Source organism: Anomaloglossus baeobatrachus, chromosome 4 (genome assembly GCF_048569485.1).
Source record: "Anomaloglossus baeobatrachus isolate aAnoBae1 chromosome 4, aAnoBae1.hap1, whole genome shotgun sequence".
Classification (NCBI taxonomy): domain Eukaryota; kingdom Metazoa; phylum Chordata; class Amphibia; order Anura; family Aromobatidae; genus Anomaloglossus; species Anomaloglossus baeobatrachus.
In genome coordinates, this window is record NC_134356.1 from 661,694,240 (window position 1) to 661,720,863 (window position 26,624).

Sequence of the window (26,624 nt, forward strand, 5' to 3'; positions counted from 1 at the left end):
GTAATGACTGTTTATAATATATATAGGAATAGATCCCTCTGTGTGTAATCACTCTATAGAATATATAGGAATAGATCCTTCTGTGTGTAATGACTATCTAATATATGTGTTTCCCTTTTTATATTGAATTACTGAAGTAAATTAACTTTTTGATGATATTTTAATTTATTGAGATGCACTTGTAAGTGCCCAGGCTGCTCTATAGAAGGTAAAAAGAGACCTTTATTATACTCACCTAGGGGGCATTTGGGTCCAGTGGGCGTCGCTGCTCTCGGGTCCGGAGCCCCATCTCTTCTTTCCATCACCGTCCTCCTTCCCAACTCCGTGGGGATGACCCGTCCCACGTCATCCACACAAAGGCCTTCATTGCGCTCCTCCGCATGCGCGCTTTGATCTGCTTTGATGCTTCATCCATACGGAGCTGGGAAGGAGGACGGCAATGGAAGGAAGAGAGGAGGCGCCAGAAACACTTGACGCCCATCGGACCCGACTGCACTGCATGTGAGTATAATAAAAGGTGTTTTTTACATTATACAGAGTGGCCTGGGCTCTTATATACAGCATTGTAGTATACTGTATATAAGCTCACTGGTGGTCGCTGCAGGTTAAAAGAGAAAAGCCTGGTAAGAGGTACCCTTTGAAGTATTTTACCTATTTGTTATAAACAGGGACTGCAGGAGATATTAACATTTGTATCCAATATTCATTAAAGCACCACTCCCACATTTTTTTTTTATATTTCGCCACTGGAGTGGTTCTTTAAATCTAAAGCCTGCTTTACACGCTGCAATGTATCTTACAATGTGTCGGCGGGGTCACGTCATAAGTGACGCACATCCGGCATCGTAAGGTACATTGCAGTGTGTGACAGGTACGTGCGATTGCGATTGAACGGTAAAACGTTTATCGCATACACATCGTACCTGTCTCTAGAATTGCACGTCAGATTGTTCATCGTACCTGGGGTAGCACACATTGCAGTGTGTGACACCCCGGGAACAATGAACAGATCTTACCTGCGTCCTGCGGCTCCCGGCCCACAATGCGGAAGGAAGGATGTGGGCAGGATGTTTACGTCCCGCTAAGCTCCGCCCCTCCGCTTCTATTGGCCGGCTGCCGCGTGACGTCGATGTTACACCGAACGTCCCTCCCACTCCAGGAAGTGGACGTTCGCCGCCCACATCGAGGTCGTATGGACGGGTAAGTACGTGTGACGGGGGTTACTCGTATGTGCGGCACGTTCAACAAATTGAACGTGCCACACATACGACGGGGGCGTTGCAAATCGCATACGCTATCGTATGCGAAATTGCAACGTGTAAAGCAGACTTAAGTTTACTGCCTTCGGTCTCACCCTTCAGTGTCTTCATCAGATATCCAAGTTGCTCTGCCCTATCTTCTGCAGTTTTTGACCCACTGGCAACTCCAGTGTTTCCTGGAGTGCGCTGGAGGTCACAACTCGTTCTGGCTCTCGTAGACTTCCATTGAGCGCTTGTGATGTAACTTCTGACTTCTGGCCAATCAGAAGTTACAAGATGGCCCTGTGGGACCGGAGCGACGCCGCTAAAAGTGAAGACGCCTGATGTTGAGTATAAAAATAGGTCCAGTAACCTTAGGTTAAAGTATGACTCCAGCGCCAAGGAAATAATAAACTCTAGAATAGTGCTTTAACATCATAACAAACAAAGGCATAAAAGTGTGTAACAAAACGTAAAAGTAGTAATAAGACATAGAATCATGGCAAAAATATATTTGTAAAGATAGATTTTTGTTGTGCTGTTGCCACATTTGTGGTTCTGAGTATATAGATTTAAATCACGAGAAAATAAAAAATGTCTCGAGCTGTATGCAGTCACTCCCGTGTGCCGATGAAGGTCAAAGACAAGAATGCTGTAAATGGCAAATTACAATCGATTGCTCGGATCCTGTCTTGTGCCGAAGGACTTCATATTACACCATGGTCACCGTCTGCATACATGTTTATCTGCTACAGAGATTTGACCATTAAGTAGTGAGCCCCTATTTTTAAAGTCAGAGGATGAGCTGTTTGTTAAAACATAGCAGCTCTTAATAGGGCTTCCTCAATTAGCCTTTGCACAATACACTCTGTTTAGCAGGTCTTCACCCTTTTAGCCTTATGTAGGGATCTGGACTTACCATAGGATTCCCTGGGTTGCTTCCACAAAATAGCTGCTAACTAGTGGAGCAAGCTGGCAGAGAAAAGCCTACTAGCTGGGTCAAAACCAGAAAGTCCAGATACAAGATAAAATAAGTAGATAGAGATCAAGTGAAAACCAGGGGGACAGGATCAGGATGGAGGGTAGCAACAAGTATAAGGCAAGCAGGGTCAGGTAACTGAGTATCAAAAAACACAACCATGGTCAGTATTAACTTATATCTGGCTTTATCAGCCCTAAAGTGGGAGCAGTTGATGAGCAGTGCCTGGTTTTCTCCACACATACCACTTAGAACTTTTTGGTGATAATTCTATCTTCGTCTCATCAAACCCGAGAATCTTATTTCTCATAGTCTGGGAGTCCTTCCTGTGTTTTTTTTGCAAACTCTATGTGGGCTTTTGTGGCGCCCTGGACAAGCCAGGGGCCACCGAGCACAACACCCACACACCCCACACTCCCGGTCAGGCACACCAAAGTCAGACACAAAACCCTTGTTGCCTTCCTCCAGGGGCCGATGTCCACACCAGGGGGTGGGCCAGGCAGTTGGCCCCGCCCACAGAGGAGTTCACAGTCCTGGAGGCGGGAAAACCAGACAGATTAGTTTTGGAGGTGAAAGTGAGAGGGAGGAGAGTGGTAGTAGAGCAATCTGAAGTTGGTCCGGGTGTGTGGCCCAGACAGATCAGCAAGGTTGGCAGACGGTGGTGACCGTCTGCAGGAGTGGCCTATCGGAGTCTGCCGTAAGGACCGTGGACGGGCGGAGGCCCGGCGGTACCGGACCGGTACACAAAGAGAAGCCAGCACCATCTGGCAGGGGCTTACGGACCCCGGCAAGGCTAAGAGTCGCCGTGAATTTGCCGAATTCGTTAGTGAAGGGAACCTCCTGGGTTTCCCAGCAGCCAAGTCCCGACAGAAGGCAACAGTCCAACCAAGAGAGGGAGACACCGCCACCGCCAAGGCAACCGTTTCTCAGGGCCAGAGCCTGCGGGCAAAAGGGGCTCCTCCAGCCCATATCCAAGCTGGTGAGCGGGTTACCAGTGGGAACCCATTGGAACCATCTACCGTATATAGGTGCAGGGAAAGGCAGTCACCATCAACCTGCCGGGAGCAGAAACCACCGCAGCCATCAGTGAGACCCGTCCATCCAGCCGTGTGTTTTACCGAGAACTGTGTCTTCATCATTGGCTGAGTGAGTACCACCGTGCCGTGCGGCACAGCGCTGCCCCCGCGACCCTGCACCTCACCAGGCTCTGTAACCCGCCTGCCATCCACCCCTACCCCCATCACCAGGCCCCGGGACAACTAACCCCCTACTCACGGAGGGGAGAACTAACAACAAGGCTGCTCCCTGTCACCGCTCCCGTGATCCCCGTCTGGAGCAGCGGTGGTGTCACCAATATCACCACAACCGTGGGTGGCGTCACGGACAATAACCAAAACCCCCACAATCAAAATCCCCTTTTCACTCACGGGCGAGGAACGCCGCTCGAGTCCCCGGGATCCGGCCCACCGCTCGAGCCACCACCGAGCAGCGGCACCAGCAGCAGCCGGACCCGAGCAGTGGGAGAGCGCAGCGTCCCCTCCTCTGCCCGCGACACTTTCATATGTCTTGCACTGAGGAGAGGCTTCCGTCTGGCCACTCTGCCACAATGGCCCAACTGGTGGAGGCTGCATTGATAGTTGACTTGTGGAACTTTCTCCTATCTCGCTACTGCATTTTTGGAGCTCAGCCATAGTGATCTTGAGGTTCTTTACCTCTTTCACCAAGGCTTTTCTCCCATGATTGCTCAGTTTGGCTGGACGGCCAGGTCTAGGAAGAGTTCTGGTGGTCCCAAACTTCTTCCATTTAAGTATTATGGAGGCCACTGTGCTCTTAGGATCCTTGAGTACTGCAGAAATTATTTTGTAACCTTTGACAGATCTGTGCCTTGCCACAATTCTGTCTCTGAGCTTCTTGGGCAGTTGCTTTGACCTCATGATTCTCATTTGGTCTGACATACATGTGAGGTCTTATATAGACAGGTGTGCGCCTTTCCAAATCACGTCCTATCAGTTTAATTAAACACAGCTGAACTCCAATGAAGGAGTAAAACAACCTCAAGGAGGATCACAAGGAAATGGACAGCATGTGACTTAAATATGATTGTCTGATCAAAGTGGCTGAATACTTATGACCATTTGATATTTCAGTTTTTATTGTTTAATAAATTTGCAAAAAATTCTACATTTCTTTTTTTTGTCAAGATGGGAGATGGGGCGCAGAGTGTACATTAATGAGAAAAAAAATAACTTTTTTGAATTTACCAAATGGCTGCAATGAAACAAAGAATGAAAAATTTAAAGGGGTCTGAATACTTTCCGTACCCACTGTATATTGCAATAAATTAGGTAAAAAAGTGACGTAAATAAAGTGATATACAATACAGATTATATTGTGGTATTGTGTTAGCCAGAAAAATAAATGTAGATACTATTTTTTCATTTTTGGGCATAAAAGTATTTACATGAGAAATACATAAAGAAATCTGTGTCACAAGTGCTCGGTCATATCCCTCTTCCTCTTCACTTTCCGATGTCTAATTGTATGAAAGCTGTCTGCAGCAGGAGCCTCCCCCTCTACTCTGGCTGCAGTAGAAGTCAAAAATTGTTAGGCCTCATTCTTTGAGTAGACTGTGATCGTTAGTCAATAATTGAATAGATTAACAGGATGATTAACCTTTGCATTCTCAGTTGAATTGTTAATTTCAGACAAATGCCCTGCGGACTGGCAGACAGTGGGAAAAATTTTAACTCCTGTTCTTACTTTTATCATTTATTTGTAGAGTCAGTGTTCCGGTAAAAGGTTCTATTTTCTTTAAAGATGCCTTTTAGGTACTATCATGTCTTCTTTCAGCATCTTCAGTGGCAAATGGAGCTAAAGATTAGAATAATCTGACACAAGCGGGTTGTAAAAGCAAAGTGTCTAACAACTAGACTATCAGACTTGAAGCATCTGACAACAGAAAAATGGAAAATATTACGGAAAATGCAAAATGGTGACTCACTTTTTAAGTAGTAGTTTTATTCTTACCTGGGAAGAAAAGGGTGAGCATGAAACTGAGGTGGAAATAATGGTCCACGTATCCCTGGTAGTGCCAGCATTATGGAGGGTACAGGGCGTAAAGTAGTGAGTTCTGGTCGTAGCGCCACTCTACTGTGTCCCAAGCTGATAACAGGTACATGAGCGGGCAGTCCATCTGTCCCCACAGGTGCCCGCTTTTCTTCTGTGAGGGGTTCAGAGGGTGAAGTTGGAGAGTCAGCTGGTAGAGTGTCGACTGTGCTTGGCTGCTTGTCCACAGAGCTTTTATCATCCTCCATTGTTGCATAAGTGCTGTCACTTGGTGCCCGTTTGTCGTCAGAAGGACACATGAAAACATAGAATACCTAAGGGGGGAAAAAAAGGGCAGATGTGTGAGAGAAAGGCTAGTCAAAATGCATGAGGTGGAGCAGGGGGTGAGATGAAAAAATGGACGCTCTCAAAGGGGAAGAGAGATGGGTAAGTGTTTTGTTTAAAACATGGATAAAATTGGAGATTGGGGTGAAGAAGAGAGTGAGGTTTGTACTCTGGATAGTTGGTTGTCTCTTCTCACTGACAACTCTTACATAGACTCATCTCTGGACAGGTGACAATTGTTAGATTTGTGTTGGTTCCCCAGAAATGGATCTATATAAGAATTAACCCCATCTATCGGGACTTATTGTAACTAGGGAATCTGAAAAATAAGTATCATAGAATCATAGAATATTAGAGTTGGAATGGACCTCCTGGGTCATCTAGTCCAACCCCCTGCTCAAAGCAGGATTCACTAAATCAGCTCAGACATATGTCCGTCCAACCTCTTTTTAAAGACTTCCATTGAAGGAGAACTCAGAACCTCTCGTGGCAGCCTGTTCCACTCATTGATCACTCTCACTGTCAAAAAGTTTTTTCTAATATCTAATCTGTGTCTCCTCCCCATCAGTTTCATCCCATTGCTTCTAGTCTTTCCTTAAGTATTATGCAAGGAATGAAATCCACACTGTCACGCTAAGTATGAGAAAGTACAGCAACAGGGAAGGTAAACCCTGTGTCTATGGAAGGGGGAAATGGTGACCCCCTGACCAAACCTTCTGCTGGTTCCTAATCTATGCACCAAGCAGGATACTTGACCCTGGCCAACCCTGAACTGGGCCCTGGGCCCACTAAGCTCTAAAGAAGACACAGGGAGCACAAATGGGAAAGTGAAGAAATAACTTATCTTCAAGAAGACTAAAGGTACCGTCACACTAAGCAACATCGCTAGCAACATCGCTGCTGAGGCACGACTTGCTAGCGATGTTGCTGTGTGTGACATCCAGCAACAACCTGGATACAGACGCACACTAAATGCCATCAATGTAAAAGGGAACTCTGGTACTGCATTACTGCTATATGAAAAAATGAGATTTTTAGTTTATGAATTGGCCAATGCATGTAAGCCCGGAAACCAAACGGCAAGGTAAATCTCAATATTCCGGGTCCCTAACTAAAATGCCACTATCTAGGTTAAAAACATCCATGCCTGGGCAGCTAGACTAACTGCACATCCTACAAGTGAAAAAACCTCAGCTGGCACCTATACACACTTGTAGGATGTGCAGGTCAGTCTTTTGAAATATTTGCAGTTTTCAGCTGGCACCTATACACACTTGTAGGATGTGCAGGTCAGTCTTTTGAAATATTTGCAGTGAGTTTTTTTCTGACTGAGCACTCCGCCCTATAAACCAGGCTGTGTTCACAATCCTTATACCAGGAGTCCTAGCTGCCCAGACATGGAGGTTAGTCCAGATAGTGGCATTTCAAGTTAGATTTTTAGTCTAGCTGCCCAGGCATGGATGTTTTTAACCTAGATAGTGGCATTTTAGTTAGGGACCCGGAATATTGAGATTTACCTTGCCGTTTGGTTTCCGGGCTTACATGCATTGGCCAATTCATAAACTAAAAATCTCATTTTTTCACATAGCAGTAATGCAGTACCAGAGTTCCCTTATACATTGATGGCATTTAGTGTGCGTCTGTATCCATTTTGTATTTGCTAGGTTTTTTTCAGCTGGCACCTATACACACTTGTAGGATGTGCAGGTCAGTCTTTTGAAATATATCCAGCAACAACCTGGCCCCTGCTGTGAGGTCGTTGGTTGTTGCTGAATGTCCTGGACCATTTTTTAGTTGTTGCTCTCCCGCTGTGAAGAACAGATCGCTGTGTGTGACAGCGACAGAGCAACAACTAAATGTGCAGTGAGCAGGGAGCCGGCTTCTGCGGACGCTGGTAACCAATGTAAATATCGGGTAACCAAGAAGCCCTTTCCTTGGTTACCCGATATTTACCTTCGTTACCAGCGTCCACCGCTCTCAGCTGTCAGTCCCGGCTCCCTGCTCCCTGCACACGTAGCTGGAGTACACTTCGGATAATTAACCCGATGTGTACTGTGGCTAGGAGTGCAGGGAACAGGGAGCCGGCACTGGCAGTGTGAGAGCGGCGGATGCTGGTAACGAAGGTAAATATCGGGTAACCAAGGGAAGGGCTTCTTGGTTACCCGATGTTTACCATGGTTACCAGTGTCCGCAGAAGCCAGCTCCCTGCTGCCTGCACACGTAGCAGAGTACACATTGGGTAATTAACCCGATATGTACTGTGGCTAGGTGTGCAGGGAGCCAGTGCTAAACGGTGTGCGCTGGTAACCAAGGTAAATATCGGGTTGGTTACCCGATATTTACCTTAGTTACCAAGCGCAGCATGCTTCCACGTGTAGCGACACTCCAGCGATACCTGCCAGGTCAGGTTGCTGGTGGGATCGCTGGAGCGTCGCTTAGTGTGACATTTCACCAGCGACCTCCTAGCAACTTACCAGCGATACCTATCAGGTTGTATTGTTGTTGGGATCGCTGGTAAGTTGTTTAGTGTGACTGGGCCTTAAGGAAGAGAAACTGCAATAAACAACTTTTCTTTATATGAATACAAGCCAACTGCTTGTATCCAAGGCCTGTATAGGAATATAACTGTATCATCACCAAACACCAAGGGAAAATGTGGGTATTTACAAACACAAGGGGAAGCGATGATGATTAACAGCTGAAAGGAGATGATATCCGTAGGGTCCTAAAAGGAAAGGGATGAACCCCAAGCAGAGAAGGATACCATTTACATGACAGTATAATGAATAGAATCTCAGGGAGTAGTTTGTCTAGCCAAACTCTGCGTCCTTCTACAGCTGGAAACTACATGACTGTCTGTCAACCGTGACACACCCGTGACACATAAATAATTTTTTTGATGCATGCGGACTAGCTAAATCCTTTTTGATCTGCATTAAAGGTAGATTTTAAGCACATCAGATGTGAATGTTGGTCCTTATGAAATGTGAAAGTTGTGCACAGGGCCTTAAAAGATGGGTAATATTGACTTATTGAGAACATTGGAACAAGCATACAGATGGTGGTGCACACCGGGCCCCTGTACAGGAACAAAATCTGGCCCTAAATGGAGAACAGCTGTGACTTATCCACCTCAGCAGCCCATCTGGTGAACTGTTGAAGAATAGGACCAGAAAACTGTAGGAGACTGCTCCACTTTTTATTTATACCAAATTTGAGGGTAAATCCCACCCAATCTGCTTATCCCCCTGCCTCTAGTTATCTCCTTGTGGCTCAATGCAGATTTTGTTTACTTATTTTTAAAAATTCAATGTCGATTGAGGGGAAATGGAGGAATGAACGGACAACGGCACGCAGCGGACGTGGAAAGATGATGTAGTTTTGGCAGCCTACCAAATTCTGCTTAGACAAAGGAGGAGATGCAAGAACTCACGCACTCATTTTTCTCACTTTACTTCATGTGTATCAAGTGAAATCTCCATATATACAGAAATCTAATGATAAAATAGTTATCGAACAGCAACTTTAAAATGTTTTATCAATTTTCCTATAATAGTGGATGCTTAAATGTAATATCATTTTCATCATCACACAATTCAGATCTACATTATAGTAGAGTATCTTTACACCTCCTCCTTTTCTTCATAGTTTTGTATCGATGTTTAGCCCATACTCTGACCACCAACAGATTTTTGATGGCAGTGCAGGTCCCAAGTCATCAGCAACGATTTTTTTTTATCTCACTCCATTAAAGATAGTTTCTCAGAATGACTGTTCAAACCAAGCACAGGTGTTTGGTGCACCCATGGCAGGGCCAAACATTTAAGTGTGTTATGCTTGCGGGGCGAGCACGGATTTTAGTGGGTCCAATGAACTAAAAGCACCGTTCACTGGCCTGGAGGAGCAAACTGGACCAACCGCCCAGTCTTCACTAACGCCAGCGAAGGTTTTGACAGGCACACACAATGGTAAGCGGCCGGTAGTGAGCAGCCCCAAGGAATCTACAGTACCTTGGCAGCTGGCCATACGGATACAAACAGGCTCTGATGATATGAGCAACAGCAGGTGATAAGGATTCAGCTGGGATGGATGGTTGGATGGATGGAGTAGCAGTGGGTGGAGTGGATGGCTGCAGCAGCAGACAAAGTAGGTAGCAGCCTGCGAGGATAGTTGCAGCAGCGGGTCTTGTAATGCAAGCAGCAGCGGACTAGTAGTGCACTGCAACACACACACAAATCAGCAGCAGAATATAGTACAATAACAGCAGCACGGAAGACCTGAGTACTAGCAACGTATAGAACTTGTTGCCCAGGTTCCTCCCTTAAGGGGAAGGTGCCTTAAATACCTGAAGCTTCTCAGCTAACCTGAGAGGAACTTCCGGTTCAGGGTGTACTGGCGCTTTAAGAAATGTGCACCCTACGGGCATTCCCAGGAGGCCTGTGTGGGGTGTGCAGGCCCTGGAAAACAGCAGCATGGACAAGAGACAGAGCAGCCACCGCTGGGCAACCAGGCAGATGAGAGGAGAACAGTGCAAGGATGCTGGAATGGGCATTACAAAGTGCACCTTACCACCTGCTTGTTTCCCCCCTATTTCTGCCCCCTCAATATTGACTGACAGCTCTGACTTTACAGAGGCAGAAAAGGGCAGAGATGGATGGAAAACAAGCATGTGGGAAGGTGAACTGAATTTATTGGTCACACCAAGTGCATGTGTTTGGTTTGAACAGTTATTCTGTGCTGATAGAGTCCCTTTAAAGGAAACCTCTCCTGTAAAAAAAACACTATTAACCTTCAGATATGGGATTATTCTGTAGGTTAATACTGCCTTGACACTGTTTGGCCACTGCACTGAGAGCCCCACTGCCAGGATGAAATGAACTTCATTCCTCCTAGCAACATTCGGCTTCCAGTGATAGGGGCACAGTGTTGCGGTTTATCTTACCTCTCAGCAAATTGTGAGCAGTGGCTGTAACCGTGACTGAAAGCCAGCTCTGTACTGACGCAATGATGATCGAGCTGTTAGTCAGTGCCGAGACGTGGCTACAGCCGCCTCTCACTATGAACTGAGAGGTGACAGAAACCGCAACAGCCACGCCTCTATGACTGAAAGTCTGGGAGTGCCAGGAGGAATAAAGTTAATGATAGAAAAATTAGATAAAAAAGTTTTATATATATATATATATATATATATATATATATATATATATATATATAAAAAAAATATTTTTGCATCCCCATTTTAATAAACATCTTCTAATATTTGAACATTCTTGATTCTAATCGCCATCAGTCAGTGGCGAAACTAGAGTTCGATGAGTCCTAGTGCAATATTTGGACCTGGGCCCCCCTTTTGTTGGTCAGATGTATGTATATGTATGTATACATTTGGCATTCTAAATCCAATGAAGACATTATTTTTTTTATTATGTCCTGATATGTAAAATCATAGAATTCAAAGAGGGTCTACTTAGTGTTTCTCCTGACTGTATGTTGTGTAATAAATAATCTTTTTTTTAATAGCATTTATGTAGAAAAAAATAAATATCAATGACTTCAAAGGAAGAATAAGGTAAACAGGCACAATAATATATACTGGAGAACGTGATAATCTTCACTGCATTCAATGATTCTGCACTTCTCCTTTAATGGGAAAATCACATTGGGAATTTGTTAGCTATTGGGTGTTATTTTTATGAATTGTTAATGAGAAAACGCTCATCGCCCAGATGTTACTTGTGGGAGAATTGGAAAATATGATTTCATTTTAGAGAAGGTCAGACCTGATGAAATTGCAGCCAGCACTGAATGAGACGAGTTGTTCTGATTTTTCCCTATTGACTTCAATAGGGAAAAAAGGGGGGTGGATAAAAATGAATAGCAAAAAAGGTGCAATTTTCTACTACTGTTCCTTTTACAATTTTTGGAACAGAAATGATCAATTCCATCATCTATTAACCCTTTCGTTTAAGGCCACTGCTGATTCTGCTTAAAATCTGCATCTGTTACATGTGGATTATGTATTTGCAGAGTTGCTATCAGGTTTATTCTTTGGAAAAAAAGGTGACAGTTACACTCTGCAGTGCTAATATATGTGGAACAATGAATATGGGAATATAGACATGCATTACTGCTATGAAAAGAGGTTGTCTTGTCATTGGCTGTTGGGCTCACATAAAACTGTCCATTTTTTGTGCTAAGTATCTCAATATTTACATGTTTTTCATAGCAGTAATGCATGTCTATATTCCCTTATTCATTGTTCCACATAGGAAAGGGACAAATAAACAAGGCTGGGGATATATATACCAGGATGGGCCCAGGAGTGGGACATACATAATAAGAAAGGGACATATATACCAGCGTGGGGACACAAGGAAGGGTAGATATATACCATGAGGAGGACATATATACCAGGAGGTGCCCAGGATGGGGATATATACCAAGAGAGGGACATATACTGTATATATGCTCTTGCAAAAACTAAAGAGACCACTGCAAAAATTTCAGTTTTTCTGATTTTTCTCTTTATTTGTATATTTTTTGAGTAAAATGTAAATTGTTCTTTTATTCTATAAACTACTTACAACATCTTCGAATTTCCAAGCAATACATTTTGTATTTATTTTCTGAAAATGAGAAATGGTCAAAATAACAAAAAAATGCATTGCATTCAAACCTCAAATAATGAAAAAGAAACAACAATACTAAGTTTTAACTGAGTAAGAGATCAGAAATCAATATTTTGTGGAATAACCATGATTTTTAATCACAGCTTTCATGCGTCGTGGCATGTCTTCCACCAGTCTTTCACACTGCTTTTGGGTGACCTTATGCCACTCCTGGTGCAAAAATGTAAGCAGTTCTTTGTTTGATGGCTTGTGACTATCCATCTTCCTCTTGATTACATTCCAGAGGTTTTCAGAGGTGGTGTAGAGGGTATATTATAGAGAGAGGTGGTGTATTATGGAGAGGGGTGATGACGATGGTGTATTATGGAGAGGAGCGGTGTAAGGGGTGCATTAATATCTGTGTGTATATCTTTCCAAGAGTTATGGTGAGACTGTGGAAGGTTTGAGGAGTGGATGCGGAGCTGGGGTGAAGCCTGGGTGGAGTCTCAAGGGGGCCCGAAAATTTTGCCAGTCTAGGGCCCTGAAAGTCCTAATGGCAGCCCTGCCCATATTCATTGATCTACATCTTAGCACTACAGAGTGCAACTGTCTCCTTTTTGTCCTCTGACTCTAGCCTTCCAGTTTTGCGGAGGATGGAGCTCTCCTGAAGATTGACAGTCCTGACTAGCGACATAGCTGTGCTGAGAACCAAAACTGTGCGAATTCTAAGGCCGGCTTTGCACATTACGACATCGCATGCCGATGCTGCGATGTCGAGTGCGATAGTCCCCGCCCCCGTCGTACGTGCGATATCTTGTGATAGCTGCCGTAGCGAACATTATCGCTACGGCAGCTTCACATGCACTCACCTGTCCTGTGACGTCGCTCTGGCCGGTGAACCGCCTCCTTCCTAAGGGGGCGGGCCATGCGGCGTCACAGCGACGTCACACGGCAGGCGGCCAATAGCAATGGAGGGGCGGAGATGAGCAGGATGTAAACATCCCGCCCACCTCCTTCCTTCTCATAGCAGCCGGGACGCAGGTAAGGTGATGTTCCTCGCTCCTGCGGCTTTACACACAGCGATGTATGCTGCCGCAGGAACGAGGAACAACATCGTACCTGTCGCAGCATTGGCATTATGGAAATGTCGGAGACTACACCGATGATACGATAACGACGCTTTTGCGCTCGTTCATCGTATCAAAAAGGTTTTACACACTACGACATCGCAAGTGACGCCGGATGTGCGTCACTTTCGATTTGACCCCACCGACATCACACCTGCGATGTCGTAGTGTGCAAAGCCGGCCTAAGGCTGCAGCAGCATCGGTACAGCGTAGGGAAACTAAAGTACATATTCTGTTTATGTTTTTCACTGCGATAACACATACTCAATATAGTTTATGTGGCTGTTCACACATCCATCTTTTTTTGTAGACAAGGGGGCTTTACACGCAGCGATATCGCTAGCGAAGCTAGCTAGCTGGTGACGGCACACCCCCCCCCCGTCGGTTGTGCGTCACGGGCAAATCGCTGCCTGTGGCGCACAACATCGTTAAGATCCGTCACACGGGACTTACCTGCCTAGCGACGTCGCTCTGGCTGGCGAACCGCCTCCTTTCTAAGGGTGCGGTTCGTTCGGCGTCACAGTGACGTCACTAAGCGGCCGCCCAATTGAAGCGGAGGGGCGGAGATGAGCAGGCGTAACATCCCGCCCACCTCCTTCCTTCCTCATTGTGGGTGCCGCAGGGACGGTGATGTTCCTCGTTCCTGCGGTGTCACACGTAGCGATGTGTGCTGTCGCAGGAACGACGAACAACCAGCGTCCTGCAACAACAACGGTTTTATGAAAATGAACGAAGTGTCAACGATCAACGATAAGGTGAGTATTTTTGATCGTTAGCACTCGCTCGGAGCTGTTACACACAACGACGTCGCTAACGATGCCGGATGTGCGTCACGGAATCCGTGACCCCGGCGATAAATATCGTTAGATACGTCGTTGCGTGTAACGGGGCCTTAAGTATGGTTATGATTTAAGTCATGGATCAAAATTACCCCATACAAATCATTGGGTGCATGAATTTTAGGGACAACACCCGGATGGCGTCACTGTGTAGTCCGTCATTAACATTGCAATGGATAGGAGAAGCATTATTATTTACTGGAAAAACTTTATTCTGTAGACCAGGGGTAGGCAATTCATTTTCCAGAGGAGCCACATGATAGATCGTGACTGTTTTGGAGGCCAAACAAATAAGATGAAATTAGTTCTGCTCAATATTAATATTAACAGATTAATTATAAGTATTTTATATTGATATTTATCACTTAATATTGAACAGAATTAAGTATGCTGACACTCCTTTTATATACCATATGGCCCACACAGAGCCCCCTATACACAGTATGAGCCTCTATATAGCCCCTATCTACAGTATGACATAACCCCTATATACAGCAGGAGCCCACACCTATCCCTTCTATATACAGGGTGAGCCCTCACAGCTCATTACATACAGTATGAGCCACACATAGCCCTATATACATTATGAGCCCTCATGTAGCCCATTACATACAGGAGAAGCCCCACGTAGGCCTTCTATTTAAAATATGAGCCCCCAAATAGCCCCTCTATATACAGTGTGAGCATCCACATAGATCTTCTATATAAAGTATAAGACCCCACATAGCCTCCTAAGTACAGTATGAGCCCCACATAGCCTCTATATACAGTATTAGCCACATATAGCTCTTTATGTATGCAGAATTAGCCCCCCACATAGCCGCCTACATACAGCATGAGATCCCACATAGGCTACTATATACATTACGAGCCCCACATAGCTTTCTAAATATAGTATGAGCCCCCACAAAGCCACACCACTTCTTAAATACATTATGATCCCAACATAGCTTCCTAGATACAGTATGAGCCCCCACATAGCCTCATACAGTCATATGAAAAAGTTTGGGCACCCCTATTAATGTTAACCTTTTTTCTTTATAACAATTTGGGTTTTTGCAGCAGCTATTTCTGTTTCATATATCTAATAACTGATGGACTGAGTAATATTTCTGGATTGAAATGAGGTTTATTGTACTAACAGAAAATGTGCAATCCGCATGTAAACAAAATTTGACCGGTGCAAAAGTATGGGCACCCTTATCAATTTCTTGATTTGAACATTCCAAATTACTTTTTACTGACTTACTAAAGCACTAAATTGGTTTTGTAACCTCATTGAGCTTTGAACTTCATAGGCAGGTTTATCCAATCATGAGAAAAGGTATTTAAGGTGGCCACTTGCAAGTTGTTCTCCTATTGGAATCTCCTATGAAGAGTGGCATCATGGGCTCCTCAAAACAACTCTCAAATGATCTGAAGACAAAAATTATTCAACATAGTTGTTCAGGGAAAGGATACAAAAAAATGTCTCAGAGATTTAAACTGTGAAGAACATAGTAAAGAAATGGAAGAACACAGGTACAGTTCTTGTTAAGCCCAGAAGTGGCAGGCCAAGAAAAATATCAGAAAGGCAGAGAAGAAGAATGGTGAGAACAGTCAAGGACAATCCACAGACCACCTCCAAAGACCTGCAGCATCATCTTGCTGCAGATGGTGTCAATGTGCATTGGTCAACAATACAGCGCACGTTGCACAAGGAGAAGCTGTATGGGAGAGTGATGCGAAAGAAGCCGTTTCTGCAAGCACGCCACAAACAGAGTCACCTGAGGTATGCAAAAGCACATTTGGACAAGCCAGTTACATCTTGGAGGAAGGTCCTGTGGACTGATGAAACAAAGATTGAGTTGTTTGGTCATACAAAAAGGCGTTATGCATGGAGGCAAAAAAACATGGTATTCCAAGAAAAGCACTTGCTACCCACAGTAAAATTTGGTGGAGGTTCCATCATGCTTTGGGGCTGTGTGGCCAATGCCGGCATCGGGAATCTTGTTAAAGTTGAGGGTCGCATGGATTCAACTCAGTATCAGCAGATTCTTGACAATAATGTGCAAGAACCAGTGACGAAGTTGAAGTTATGCAGGGGATGGATATTTCAGCAAGACAATGATCCAAAACAAAACAATTACAATGTTCTGGAATGGCCATCCCAGTCCCCAGACCTGAATATCATTGAAAATCTGTGGGATGATTTGAAGCGTGCTGTCCATGCTCGGCGACCATCAAACTTAACTGAACTGGAATTGTTTTGTAAACAGGAATGGTCAAATATACCTTCATCCAGGATCCAGGAACTCATTAAAAGCTACAGGAAGCGACTAGAGGCTGTTATTTTTGCAAAAGGAGTATCTACAAAATATTAATGTCACTTTTATGTTGAGGTGCCCATACTTTTGCACCAGTCAAACTTTGTTTAAATGCGGATTGCACATTTTCTGTTAGTACAATAAACCTCATTTCAATCCAGAAATATTACTCAGTCCATCAGTTATTAGATATATGAAACTGAAATAGCAAAAACCCAAATTGTTATAAAGAAAAAATGTTAACATTAATAGGGGTGCCCAAACTTTTTCATATGACTGTATATACATTATGAGACCCCGCATAAACTCCTATATACAGTATGAGCCCCCACATAGACTCCTATATACAGTATAAGCCCCCACATAGACTGCTATATACTTTATGATCCCCAATTAGCTTCATATGTACATGAGCCCCCACATAGCCTCCTATATACTTTATGAGCCCCGACATAGCCTCTTATATACAACATAAGCTCTCACATAGTCTCCTATATACAGTATGAGCCCCACATAGCCTCCTATATACTTTGAGCACCACAAAGCCTACTATATACTTTATGAGCCCCCATATAGACTCCTATATAGTTTATGAGCCCCCCACATAGCCCGGCATATACAGTATGAACCCTCCTATATGCAGTATATCACGAAAGTGAGTACACCCCTCACATTTTTGTAAATATTTTATATAATTTCATGGGACAACACTGTAGCTCTAACACTTTGATACAATGTACAGTGTCAGTCTGCAGCTTGTATAACAGTGTAAATTTGGTGCCCTCTTAATAACTCAACACACAGCCATTAATGTTGAAACCAATGGAAATAAAAGTCAGTACACCCCTAAGTGAAAATGGCCAAATTGTGCCCAGTTAGCCATTATCCCTCCCCGGTGTCATGTGACTCATTAGTATTACAAGGTCACAGATGTGAACGGGAAGCAGGGGTGTTACATTTGATCTTATCGCTCTCTCGTCTCTCATACTGGTCACTGGAAGTTCATCATAGCACCTCATGTCAAAGAATTCTCTGAGGATCTTAAAAAAAGGGATTGGTGCTCTACATGAAGATAGCCAAGGCTATAACAAGATTGTAAACACCCTGAAAATGAGATGCAGAACATTGACCAAGACCAAAGAGCATACAGCAGTACAACAAGACAGGCTTCACTCAGAACAGACCTCGCAATCAATTTGCTGAAGATAAGCAGACTAAAGCCTGCTTTACACGGTACGATTTATCGTGCAATTTCACGATCGATCATACCCGTGTCGCGGGCGGAGGGGTGGGAACTCCGCTCGTCTGGGGTCGCTGGCGCTCGGGTCCGGTGCTTCTGCTCCTCGGTGGCTCGAGCACTGGGCCGGACCCGGGGCTCGAGCAGCGCCTCCTCGCCCACGAGTGAAAAGGGGAGGTTAGTGGTGGGATGTTTGGGGATGTTTGTCGTGACGCCACCCATGGGTTGTGGTGATAGTGGGCACCACCGCTGCTGGTGACGGGGAATCCCGGGAGCGATGGCGGAGAGCAGCTGAGGTGTTGACCCCTCCGTGGTCCCAGGGGCCCTGGTTGGGGAGTAGGGAGGAGGTATAGGTGCAGGTGCCAATGCGGGGAGGCAGCATGGGCGCGGGTGCAACGTTGCGGAGCAACGCGGTGCCGGAGGGCACTGTTGTACTCACTCAGACACAGAAAGACAGAGTCTCTGGTAAACCAAACGGCTGGATAGACGGGGCCCACAGTCGGCTGCGGTGTTCTCACTCTCTCCGGACGGGTTGATGGCGGCTGTCGTTTTCCTGCACCTGTGTAAGTGTATTTGACTGCTATGGCTTCCCACGGGTAGTCCGCTCCTTGGCGTGTACGTGTTGGGAGAGCCCGTTTGCCCGCAGGCGCTGGCCCTTGTATCTCTGGGCCTTGGTGGTGGCACTTATCCGGACGGGTTGGGCTGTTGCCTTCTGACGGGACTTAGGTGGGAATGAACCCCTGAGGTCCAGACCGCAATCAGAGAATTTAACCTTTACGGCGGCTCCTAGCCTGGTCGGGGTCTGAGTACGCTGCCTTGGTGCTTGGCTTCAATCTGCTCCCCGGATCGGTACCGGCGTGCCACTGCCCGACCCCAGGCCTACGGTTCCGCTGACCTACACCACCTCCTGCAGACAGCCACCATCGTCTGCCGACCTTGCTGAACGTGCCTGGGCTCCAACCCAGACACCAACAGTTTTTACTCCTCTCACTTTCAACCACCTGGCTCCGTCCCACCTGGTGTGGACATCAAGCCTGGAGGGTGGCAACAAGGGTTTGATTGACTGGTGTCACCTAACCAGTGGAGGGTGTGTGTGTGTGTGGTGTTAGTGTACTGTGACCCCTGGGGGTCCAGGGCGTCACACTCCCCCTTGGTAAAAAGCAGACTGTCCGCAGGCTGCCCGTCCATCACTGGTTTTATTTTCTTAAAAACATAAATAACAGGGGAAAAACAAACAAAGAGTATGTGTCGCGGGCGGAGGAGGGGACGCCGCACTCTCCCACTGCTGCTCGGGTCCGGCTGCCGCGGCTGCTGCGGCCTGCTGCTGCTCGGTGGCTTGAGCGATGGGCCGGATCCCGGGGACTCTAGCGGCGCTCCTCGCCCGTGAGTGAAAGGAGGTTGTTGGGTGTGGGGATTGTTTATTGTCCGTGACGCCTCCCACGGTTGTGGTGATTTATTGGCACCACCGCTGTTCTGTGTGGGGATCCCGGGAAGGATGGTATGGAGCAGCCAGTTGTTGTGTTGCCACTCCGTGGGTAGGGGTTGGTGATCCCGGGGCCCGGCGATGAGATGGGAGATTCAGGGCTGGTGGGCGCAGGGACGTGGGGGCAGCGCTGTGCCTTGCGGCACTGTGGTACTCACTCAGCCTGAGACGTTGACACAGTTTTTCGGTAAACCACACGGCTGGAAAGACGGCTGCACTTGCTCTCCCAGTAGGTAACGGTGATGTCCCTTTGACCTGCACCTAGTGTTTCTATGTTGGTAGCGATGGGTTCCCACCGGTAACCCGCTCCCCGGCTTGGATATGGGCCGGAGGAGCCCTACTTTGCCCGCAGGCGCTGGCCCTGAGAAACTGGTGCCCTGGCGGTGGCGGTGTCTCTCCTCAATGGTTGGACTGTTGCCTTCAGTCGGGATTTGGTTGTTGGGGGATCAACGTCCCCTTCACTGACGGATTCGGCAAATTATGGCGACTCCTAGCCTTGCCGGGGTCCGAGAGGCCCCTGCCCTGGTGCTGACTGTCCTTCGTATACTGCTCCAGACCGCCGGGCCATTACCCGTCCGCGGTCCTTCCAGCAACCTCCGAGCAGTCCCCCTCCAGACTGTCACCGCTGTTGCTGACCTTGCTGACACTGTCCTGCACTTAGCCGGACCAACTTCAGGTCTGTCTACGCTCACTTTTACTCTTTTCTTCTTTGCTCCACTACTACTTCACTTTCACTTAAGCTCTTCCCTGAGCTGACTCCGTTCTTTCCACTTCTCCCTCCAAACTCTAACTGCCTGGTTCTTCCCGCCTCCAGGGCTGTGTACTCCTCGGTGGGCGGAGCCTACCGCCTGGCCCACCCCCTGGTGTGAACATCAGCCCCTGGAGGAAGGCAACAAGGATTTGAGTAGCCTTGGTGTTCCTAACTGGGATGTAGGGTGTGGTGGTGTGATGACCTGTGACCCCTGGCTTGCCCAGGGCGTCACATATGCATTTCTTTCAAATCTTCCCTGACGGGAGGCATGTTACTTCAAACGTTGCAACAGTAATAAAACATTTTTAATAACAACAGACGGGTCCCAGTTCTTCCGCTTTCCCACCCAAACAACCTAAACCTTGATGCTGCCACTAAGAAGCAGCACCCCTTTTCCCCAGTCCGGAAAACAGAACCTGGTTCAGGTCGCCCAAGCGGGAATGGGTACGGTGTCTCGCACCCGGTTGTCATTCAGGGGGCCCCACGTCCAGGGGGACCCCTGACCCCGGAGGATGGTCAACGGTCCTGGTGGTGACCGGACCCCAGCCTACTCTGCTGGGTGTCCTTCCTCCAACCTGCCTCTCCGGAGGCGGTTAACGGAACTCCAGCAGGAATTATTTACAAGCCCACAAGTTTGTGGATGGCCTGCGAGTTCTCGGCCATGTTCATGATTTCTCATGTGGACAAGGGCTTTTAGGGGTTAAGAAAACATAACTAGGGTCCCAACGGGGGACAACAGCTCTGCTGCAACGGGTGAAAACCTCGGGTGATTAGTGCTCATTCATTCAGATATTTACACAATCAACATACGGCACCCCTAGATGGCAGTTTCCCTATACCTAATCGGGGGCCTACCTAGGTTGGGGCGTGTGGACCTTCTGGGCCCATTGTCGTCAGTAGAGGGCACTGGGACAGAGGAGACAACTGGTTCCTCTTCCCGTCTGTCGGGCATGGCAGGTGGAGATCTTCTGGGGCATGGTATAGGTGCATCCCTGGGCGCTGGGTCAAGCGGTTCAGTGGCGGTTATTTACGTTTCCATTTCTTCCACGGGTTGTGGGAACATTATCACCGGATTAATCACCGCGCCATTCTGCGTAGGCCAGTCTACTGGAAAGTCACCCATCACTGTGTGGATCACCTCTTTCTTCTTTTCCTCGTTCAGTATGGGAACTGGGACTTCATTTGCCAATCTTAAGGGGTGTGGGCATCTCTTCAGGTGGTCCCTGGAAACTGTAGCCGTGGTCCTCCCCTGGTCGCGACTAATCAGATAACTCTTCTCGTTCTCCCATCCAGTGGGCTGTATGACATACGGGGTTCTTTCCCACTGATCATCAAGCTTATGGGTTCTCCTCTTCCGTTTCAGCACTACATCTCCAGGCTCAAAGGGAACAGCTGGAGCCCATCTGTTGAAGCGCTGCTCTTGTTTTTCTCGGCTCTGACGCAGATTCTTTTCCACATATTCCTGGATCCGTCGGTACTGCGCCTGCCGCTTGGTATCCCAGTTTGCAGTGGAGGGAAGAGCCTCTGGAGCGTCCAGGCCCATTTCCAGGTCCACCGGCAGCCGGCTCATCAGATACGTGGGTGTACACTTGGTAGAACCACAGGGAATGTTGTTGTACATGTCTACCAGGTCAGGCAACTTCTCCGGCCACAGGTTTCGTTCTTCCAATGGTAGTGTCTTGAGGAGACCCAGGACAAAGTGATTCATCTTTTCACACATCCCATTTGGTTTGGGCATGGTATGGTGTGGTCCAGATTTTCTTGCACCCGTACAACTGGCAAAACTCCTGGAACACTTCTGCTTCAAAGGCCGGACCCCGATCCGTGAGCACCCTCTCCGGGTACCCATGCGGTCGACAGAAGTAGGCTTGGAATGCTCTAGCTGCGGTACGGCCTGTCAAATCTTTAACTGGAACAACCACCATGAACCGCGAGTAGTGGTCTACGATGGTCAGGGCATAGGTATACCCATTTCGCCTGGGTGTGAGCTTGACGTGGTCCAAGGCGACCAATTCCAGCGGTTGATGGGTGACGATCGGCTGTAGAGGGGCCTTCTGGCTGGCTTCATCCCTCCTTCTCAGTGTACAGGGACCACACTCTCGACACCAGGCCTCCACAGATTCCCACATCCCACTCCAATAGAACCGCTCTCTCAACAACATCTCAAGCTTCTTCCAACCGAAGTGTCCAGCGCCATCGTGGTACGCCTGTAGGACTTTGGGCACGCTGGCCTGAGGATCCACCAGCTGGCGAACCTTCTCATTAGTTTTTGGGTTGATCAGCTCCCGATACAGCTTCCCTTGATGCAGGCATAGCCGGGCTCTTTCTTTCCACAGCCGCTGGGCTTCAGAGGGAGCTGAGGGATCCATTTTGGAGGAGCCCTGTGCAATCATGGTCTTGACCAACTGGACGGCAGGCACCTGGTCCTGGGCTTCTTGTCACCCCTGACTGGGTAGCAGGTCCAAGTTCACCTGTTGCTGATTGACACAAAGTTTTTCGGCCGGTGGCCGGTGGAACGCAGGCAACTCGATTTCCTCGAGGTCGTCGTCTTCCAACCCCCCATCAGGCAGGTGGGGCATCCGGGATAACGCATCCGCGTTGGTGTTCTTGTGGCCGGCTCTGTATTTGATAGTGAAGTCATAATTGGACAGCCGAGCCACCCACCGCTGTTCCAGTGCGCCTAGCTTGGCCGTATCCAGATGGGTCAACGGATTATTGTCCGTGTAGGCAGTGAACTTCGCCGCCGCGAGGTAATGCCTAAACCTTTCGGTGATTGTCCACACCAGGGCTAGGAATGCAAGCTTGAAGGAGCTGTAATTCTCGGGGTTTCTTTCCGTGGGCCGGAGTTTTCTGCTGGCGTAGGCGATCACTTTCTCCTTCCCGTTCTGGACCTGGGACAAGACTGCCCCCAGGCCCACGTTGCTGGCATCGGTGTAAAGGATGAACGGGAGGCTGTAGCCGGGATACGCCAGGATTTCTTCCCCTGTCAAGGCTGACTTCAGCTGGTGAAAGGACTCCTCATGCTTCTCTTCCCACACAAACGGGGGTCCGGGGGCCCTACCACCCTTGGTCTGTCCCATGAGGAGGTCTTGCATTGGTGCAGCCATCTTCATGTACCCCTTTATGAAGCGGCGGAAATAGCCCACCAGGCCCAGGAACTGCCTCACCTCCCTCACCGTGGTCGGCCGCAGCCAGTCCTGGATAGCGGTAATCTTTTCAGGGTCTGGGGCGACACCTTCTGCACTCACCACGTGTCCGAGGTACTGCACCTTAGGCCTCAGCAGATGGCACTTGGAGGGTTTCAGCTTCATCCCAAACTTAGCAAGGGACGCGAACACTTCCGCCAGATGCTCCAGGTAAGCTTCGTACGTCTGGGAATACACAATCACATCATCCAGATACAGTAAAACAGTTTCGAAATTAAGATGTCCCAGACAGCACTCCATAAGCCGTTGGAAGGTCCCAGGGGCATTGCACAGCCCAAACGGCATGCTGTTGAACTCGCAGAGCCCCATGGGGGTGGCAAATGCAGTCTTCTCACGATCCTCTGGTGCAACCGCCACCTGCCAGTGTGACGCCCTGGACCCCAGGGGTCACAGGTAATTACATCAACCACATACACACACACACACCCATCCCCTGTGAGGTCACACACATGTCACCCAAAAGGGAGACCTGATGCCTCCCTCAGGGCTAGTAGAGCACACCAGGTGGGCGAAGTCAGGTGGAAAGGCACGCCCACCGTGGAGACTACTGTCCTGGGGCAGGAAGTTCAAACAGAGTAGTTTTGGAGTTGACAGTGAGTGGTAGTGGAGCAGCTGTCAAGGACCCGGGTAGGAGCCTGGGCCCCTTTGGAAACGTCAGGCAGGCAGGCGGTGGTGGCCATCTGCAGGAGTACCGGTACAGCAACTGGCGGAACCGTACGCACTGGGTCTGGGTTGGAGCCGGGTACTCAGACCCCGTCCTAGCTTAGAAGCCACTGAGTATAGGCAAATTGACTGATTGCTGGCTGTACCTCACGGGTTCATCCACACCCAAAGTCCAGAAAGAAGGCAAAAGCCCACTGAGACCGGGTGAGCGCCACCGCCAAGGGCCAAACACCTGACGGGCCAGCGCCTGCGGGCAACCGAGGGCTCCTCTGGCAGCTCAACGCCGGGGAGCGGGCTACCACTGCTCAGGCAGGGGAGCCGAAACACAACATCCAGAGGTGCACGGGAAAAGGGGCCACCATCAACCCCACAGGGGACATCAGCCGCCGGCCGCGGGACCCGACTACATCCGAACTTTGGTTTACCAGTGACTCTGAGTGTGAATCAATCGTGAGTACACCAGTGCCATCCGGGCACGACACTACACCGCGGCACAGCCCCCTGCACCCCGACAACAACATCAGCGCTCCAGTCCCCGACTGCTCCGGGGCCCCGGGACACACCGCCCCTACCCACGGAGGGGCTAACATCTAGGCTGCGGCCGCAACACCGATCCCGGAGGAGCCCGCCTTCACTCCAGCCGCAGTGGTGGTGCATCCCGTCATCATGACCCGTGGGTGGCATCACGACCCGTTGGAAGACAGCGCGGCCCTCCCCGGCTGCGCGCCTCGTCCCACACCACCACCACCACCCCGCTACCTCTCCCCTCTAACAGAGCGACGTGGTCCCCGGTCTGGAGGCGCTGGTGCCACCGACAACCCGAGCCCGGACCTCGAGCGGCTCGGCCCGAGCTAGCGGAGGAAGCGGCCGGGCCCCTCTCAGGGTGGTACACCAGTATCCACTGGTAAGGTCGAGGGTAGAAAAATAGTTAGCAGTTTTCAGCGCAGCCAGCGACTCTTCAATACGGGGAAGAGGATAGGCATCTTTATGCGTTATTTGATTGATCTTCCGGTAATCCACACACATTCTCATGGTGCCATCCTTCTTTTTCACCAGCACCAATGGAGCTGCCCAGGGACTACAACTATCCCGGATGACTCCTGCCTCCTTCATGTTCCTAAACATGTCCTCAGCGCATTGATAGTGTGCTGGTGGGATTGGCCTATACCTTTCCTTGATGGGTGGATGTATGCCCGTGGGGATATGGTGTTGAACCCCTTTAATGCTCCCGAAGTCTAGCGGGTGTTTGCTGAAAACCTGCTCATACTCCTGTACTACCCTGTATACCCCCTCTTTGTGATGCGTAGGTGTAGCTTCAGTGCCTACATGTAGTTCCTGGCACCACTCCTCTAGCTATTCGGGGGGTGTGCCGCTATTGGTAGGGGGTGCAGAGGTAGGAGGGGTGGCTTCGTGAATGGCGTGGGGGTCTATGGTAAGCAGCTTGGCAATGGTAGCGTAACGGGGAAGCCTAACTTCTTCCTCCCCACAATTCAGCACTCTCACAGGCACGCTCCCCTCTGGCCGCCATCACCGTGGGCCAGTGTTCTGAAGGCGTGGGTTCCACCATCGCCGGGTAATCGTGCCCCTGGGGGCCCACTGCTGCCGTGCACCAAATCATCATCTCGCTCCTTGGTGGCACCACCAAAGGGGCTATGTCCATCACCCGCACTCCACCAATCGCTCCACCCATCAAGTTCACTTGCTGCCGATGCAGGAGGGCCCGGATCTCACACTGTACTGCCCTCTGTCGGCCTCCTCCTGCAGTGGCGGACAACTGCTGCAACAGGCTCAGCACTTCACCCATACAATGCTCAATTACATTAGTCCCTAAAATCACTTTTGGGTTACGGTCACAGGATTCATTCAGCACCACAATCATCCCTTGGTGTTTTAACTCGGTACGTCCCACGGTCAGGGTCACTTCTTTGAAGCCCACCTGTGTCATAAGGAGCCCATTGGCCGCAATAATGGTCAGGCTGTCATCAGGGGGGGCAAGTTCACTATCATCCCAATACCGCTGGTACAACGTATATGGCATAGTGGTTACCTGTGATCCTGTGTCTAATAGGGCCATGGTCGGGATGCCGTCCACCGCCAGGGGGATGATGGGGCGGCCTCCAACGTACCGATCTCGCAAATCGGTAGGGCCGTTAGGGTCTACTCCTGAGGATTGTTATAAAGAAAACCTTGCATCACCTCTCGTGGGTGCTCTGGAGAAAAATAAGTCAAGTAATGGAAACTCCGGCACACTCACTATCACCCTTGGAGACACAGAAAGTCAGAGATCAGCAGACGCCATGGCTGTAGTGATGTGCAGTGAAGACAGAGAACCGCCTCCTTAATGTGAGCCACTGGGAGCTGAGACAATTTTTTCTGCTGCGAGCTTCAGGCACGGCTGGGTCTTGGGTGCAGGAAAGGGAGAGGCTCCATCTGAGTTGAGTTGGGCACCCGCGGCCCCCCCCGCCTCTGGAGCAAGGGCTGCCATATTACCATCTCCGGGCGCTGCCGCGACCGCGACCGGCGCCCCTCCGACAGCCCCGTCAGACATCTTTTTCTCGCCCCCCCTTAGTTCTCTCTGGCACCTCCTTTTCTCGGGGGCGGGGCTTCACCTTCGCGCCTTCCCTGCTCGGGGAAGACGACTCGAGCGGGAACTTTTTGCGCCCAAGATGGCGGAATTTCAAATTTTTTGGCTGGACACCGCCGGCGGGGACTGCAAGGCGCACTTCTACTGGTAAGTAGACGGGTAGGATCCTGTTCGTGACTCCAAGTTGTCGCGGGCGGAGGGGTGGGAACGCCG

The 26,624-nt window shown here is 48.7% G+C and overlaps 1 protein-coding gene across 1 annotated transcript in view; it reads right to left on the bottom strand.

Moving 5' to 3' along the window:
* Window positions 1-26,624, bottom strand: part of LYL1 (LYL1 basic helix-loop-helix family member) — a 58,620-nt gene that overhangs the window by 24,201 nt on the left and 7,795 nt on the right. Inside the window, exon 2 of the mRNA XM_075346557.1 lies at window positions 5,245-5,597. Coding sequence (XP_075202672.1) covers window positions 5,245-5,582 — 338 coding nt within the window. The 5' untranslated portion in view covers window positions 5,583-5,597. The remainder of the gene's footprint in view (window positions 1-5,244; window positions 5,598-26,624) is intronic.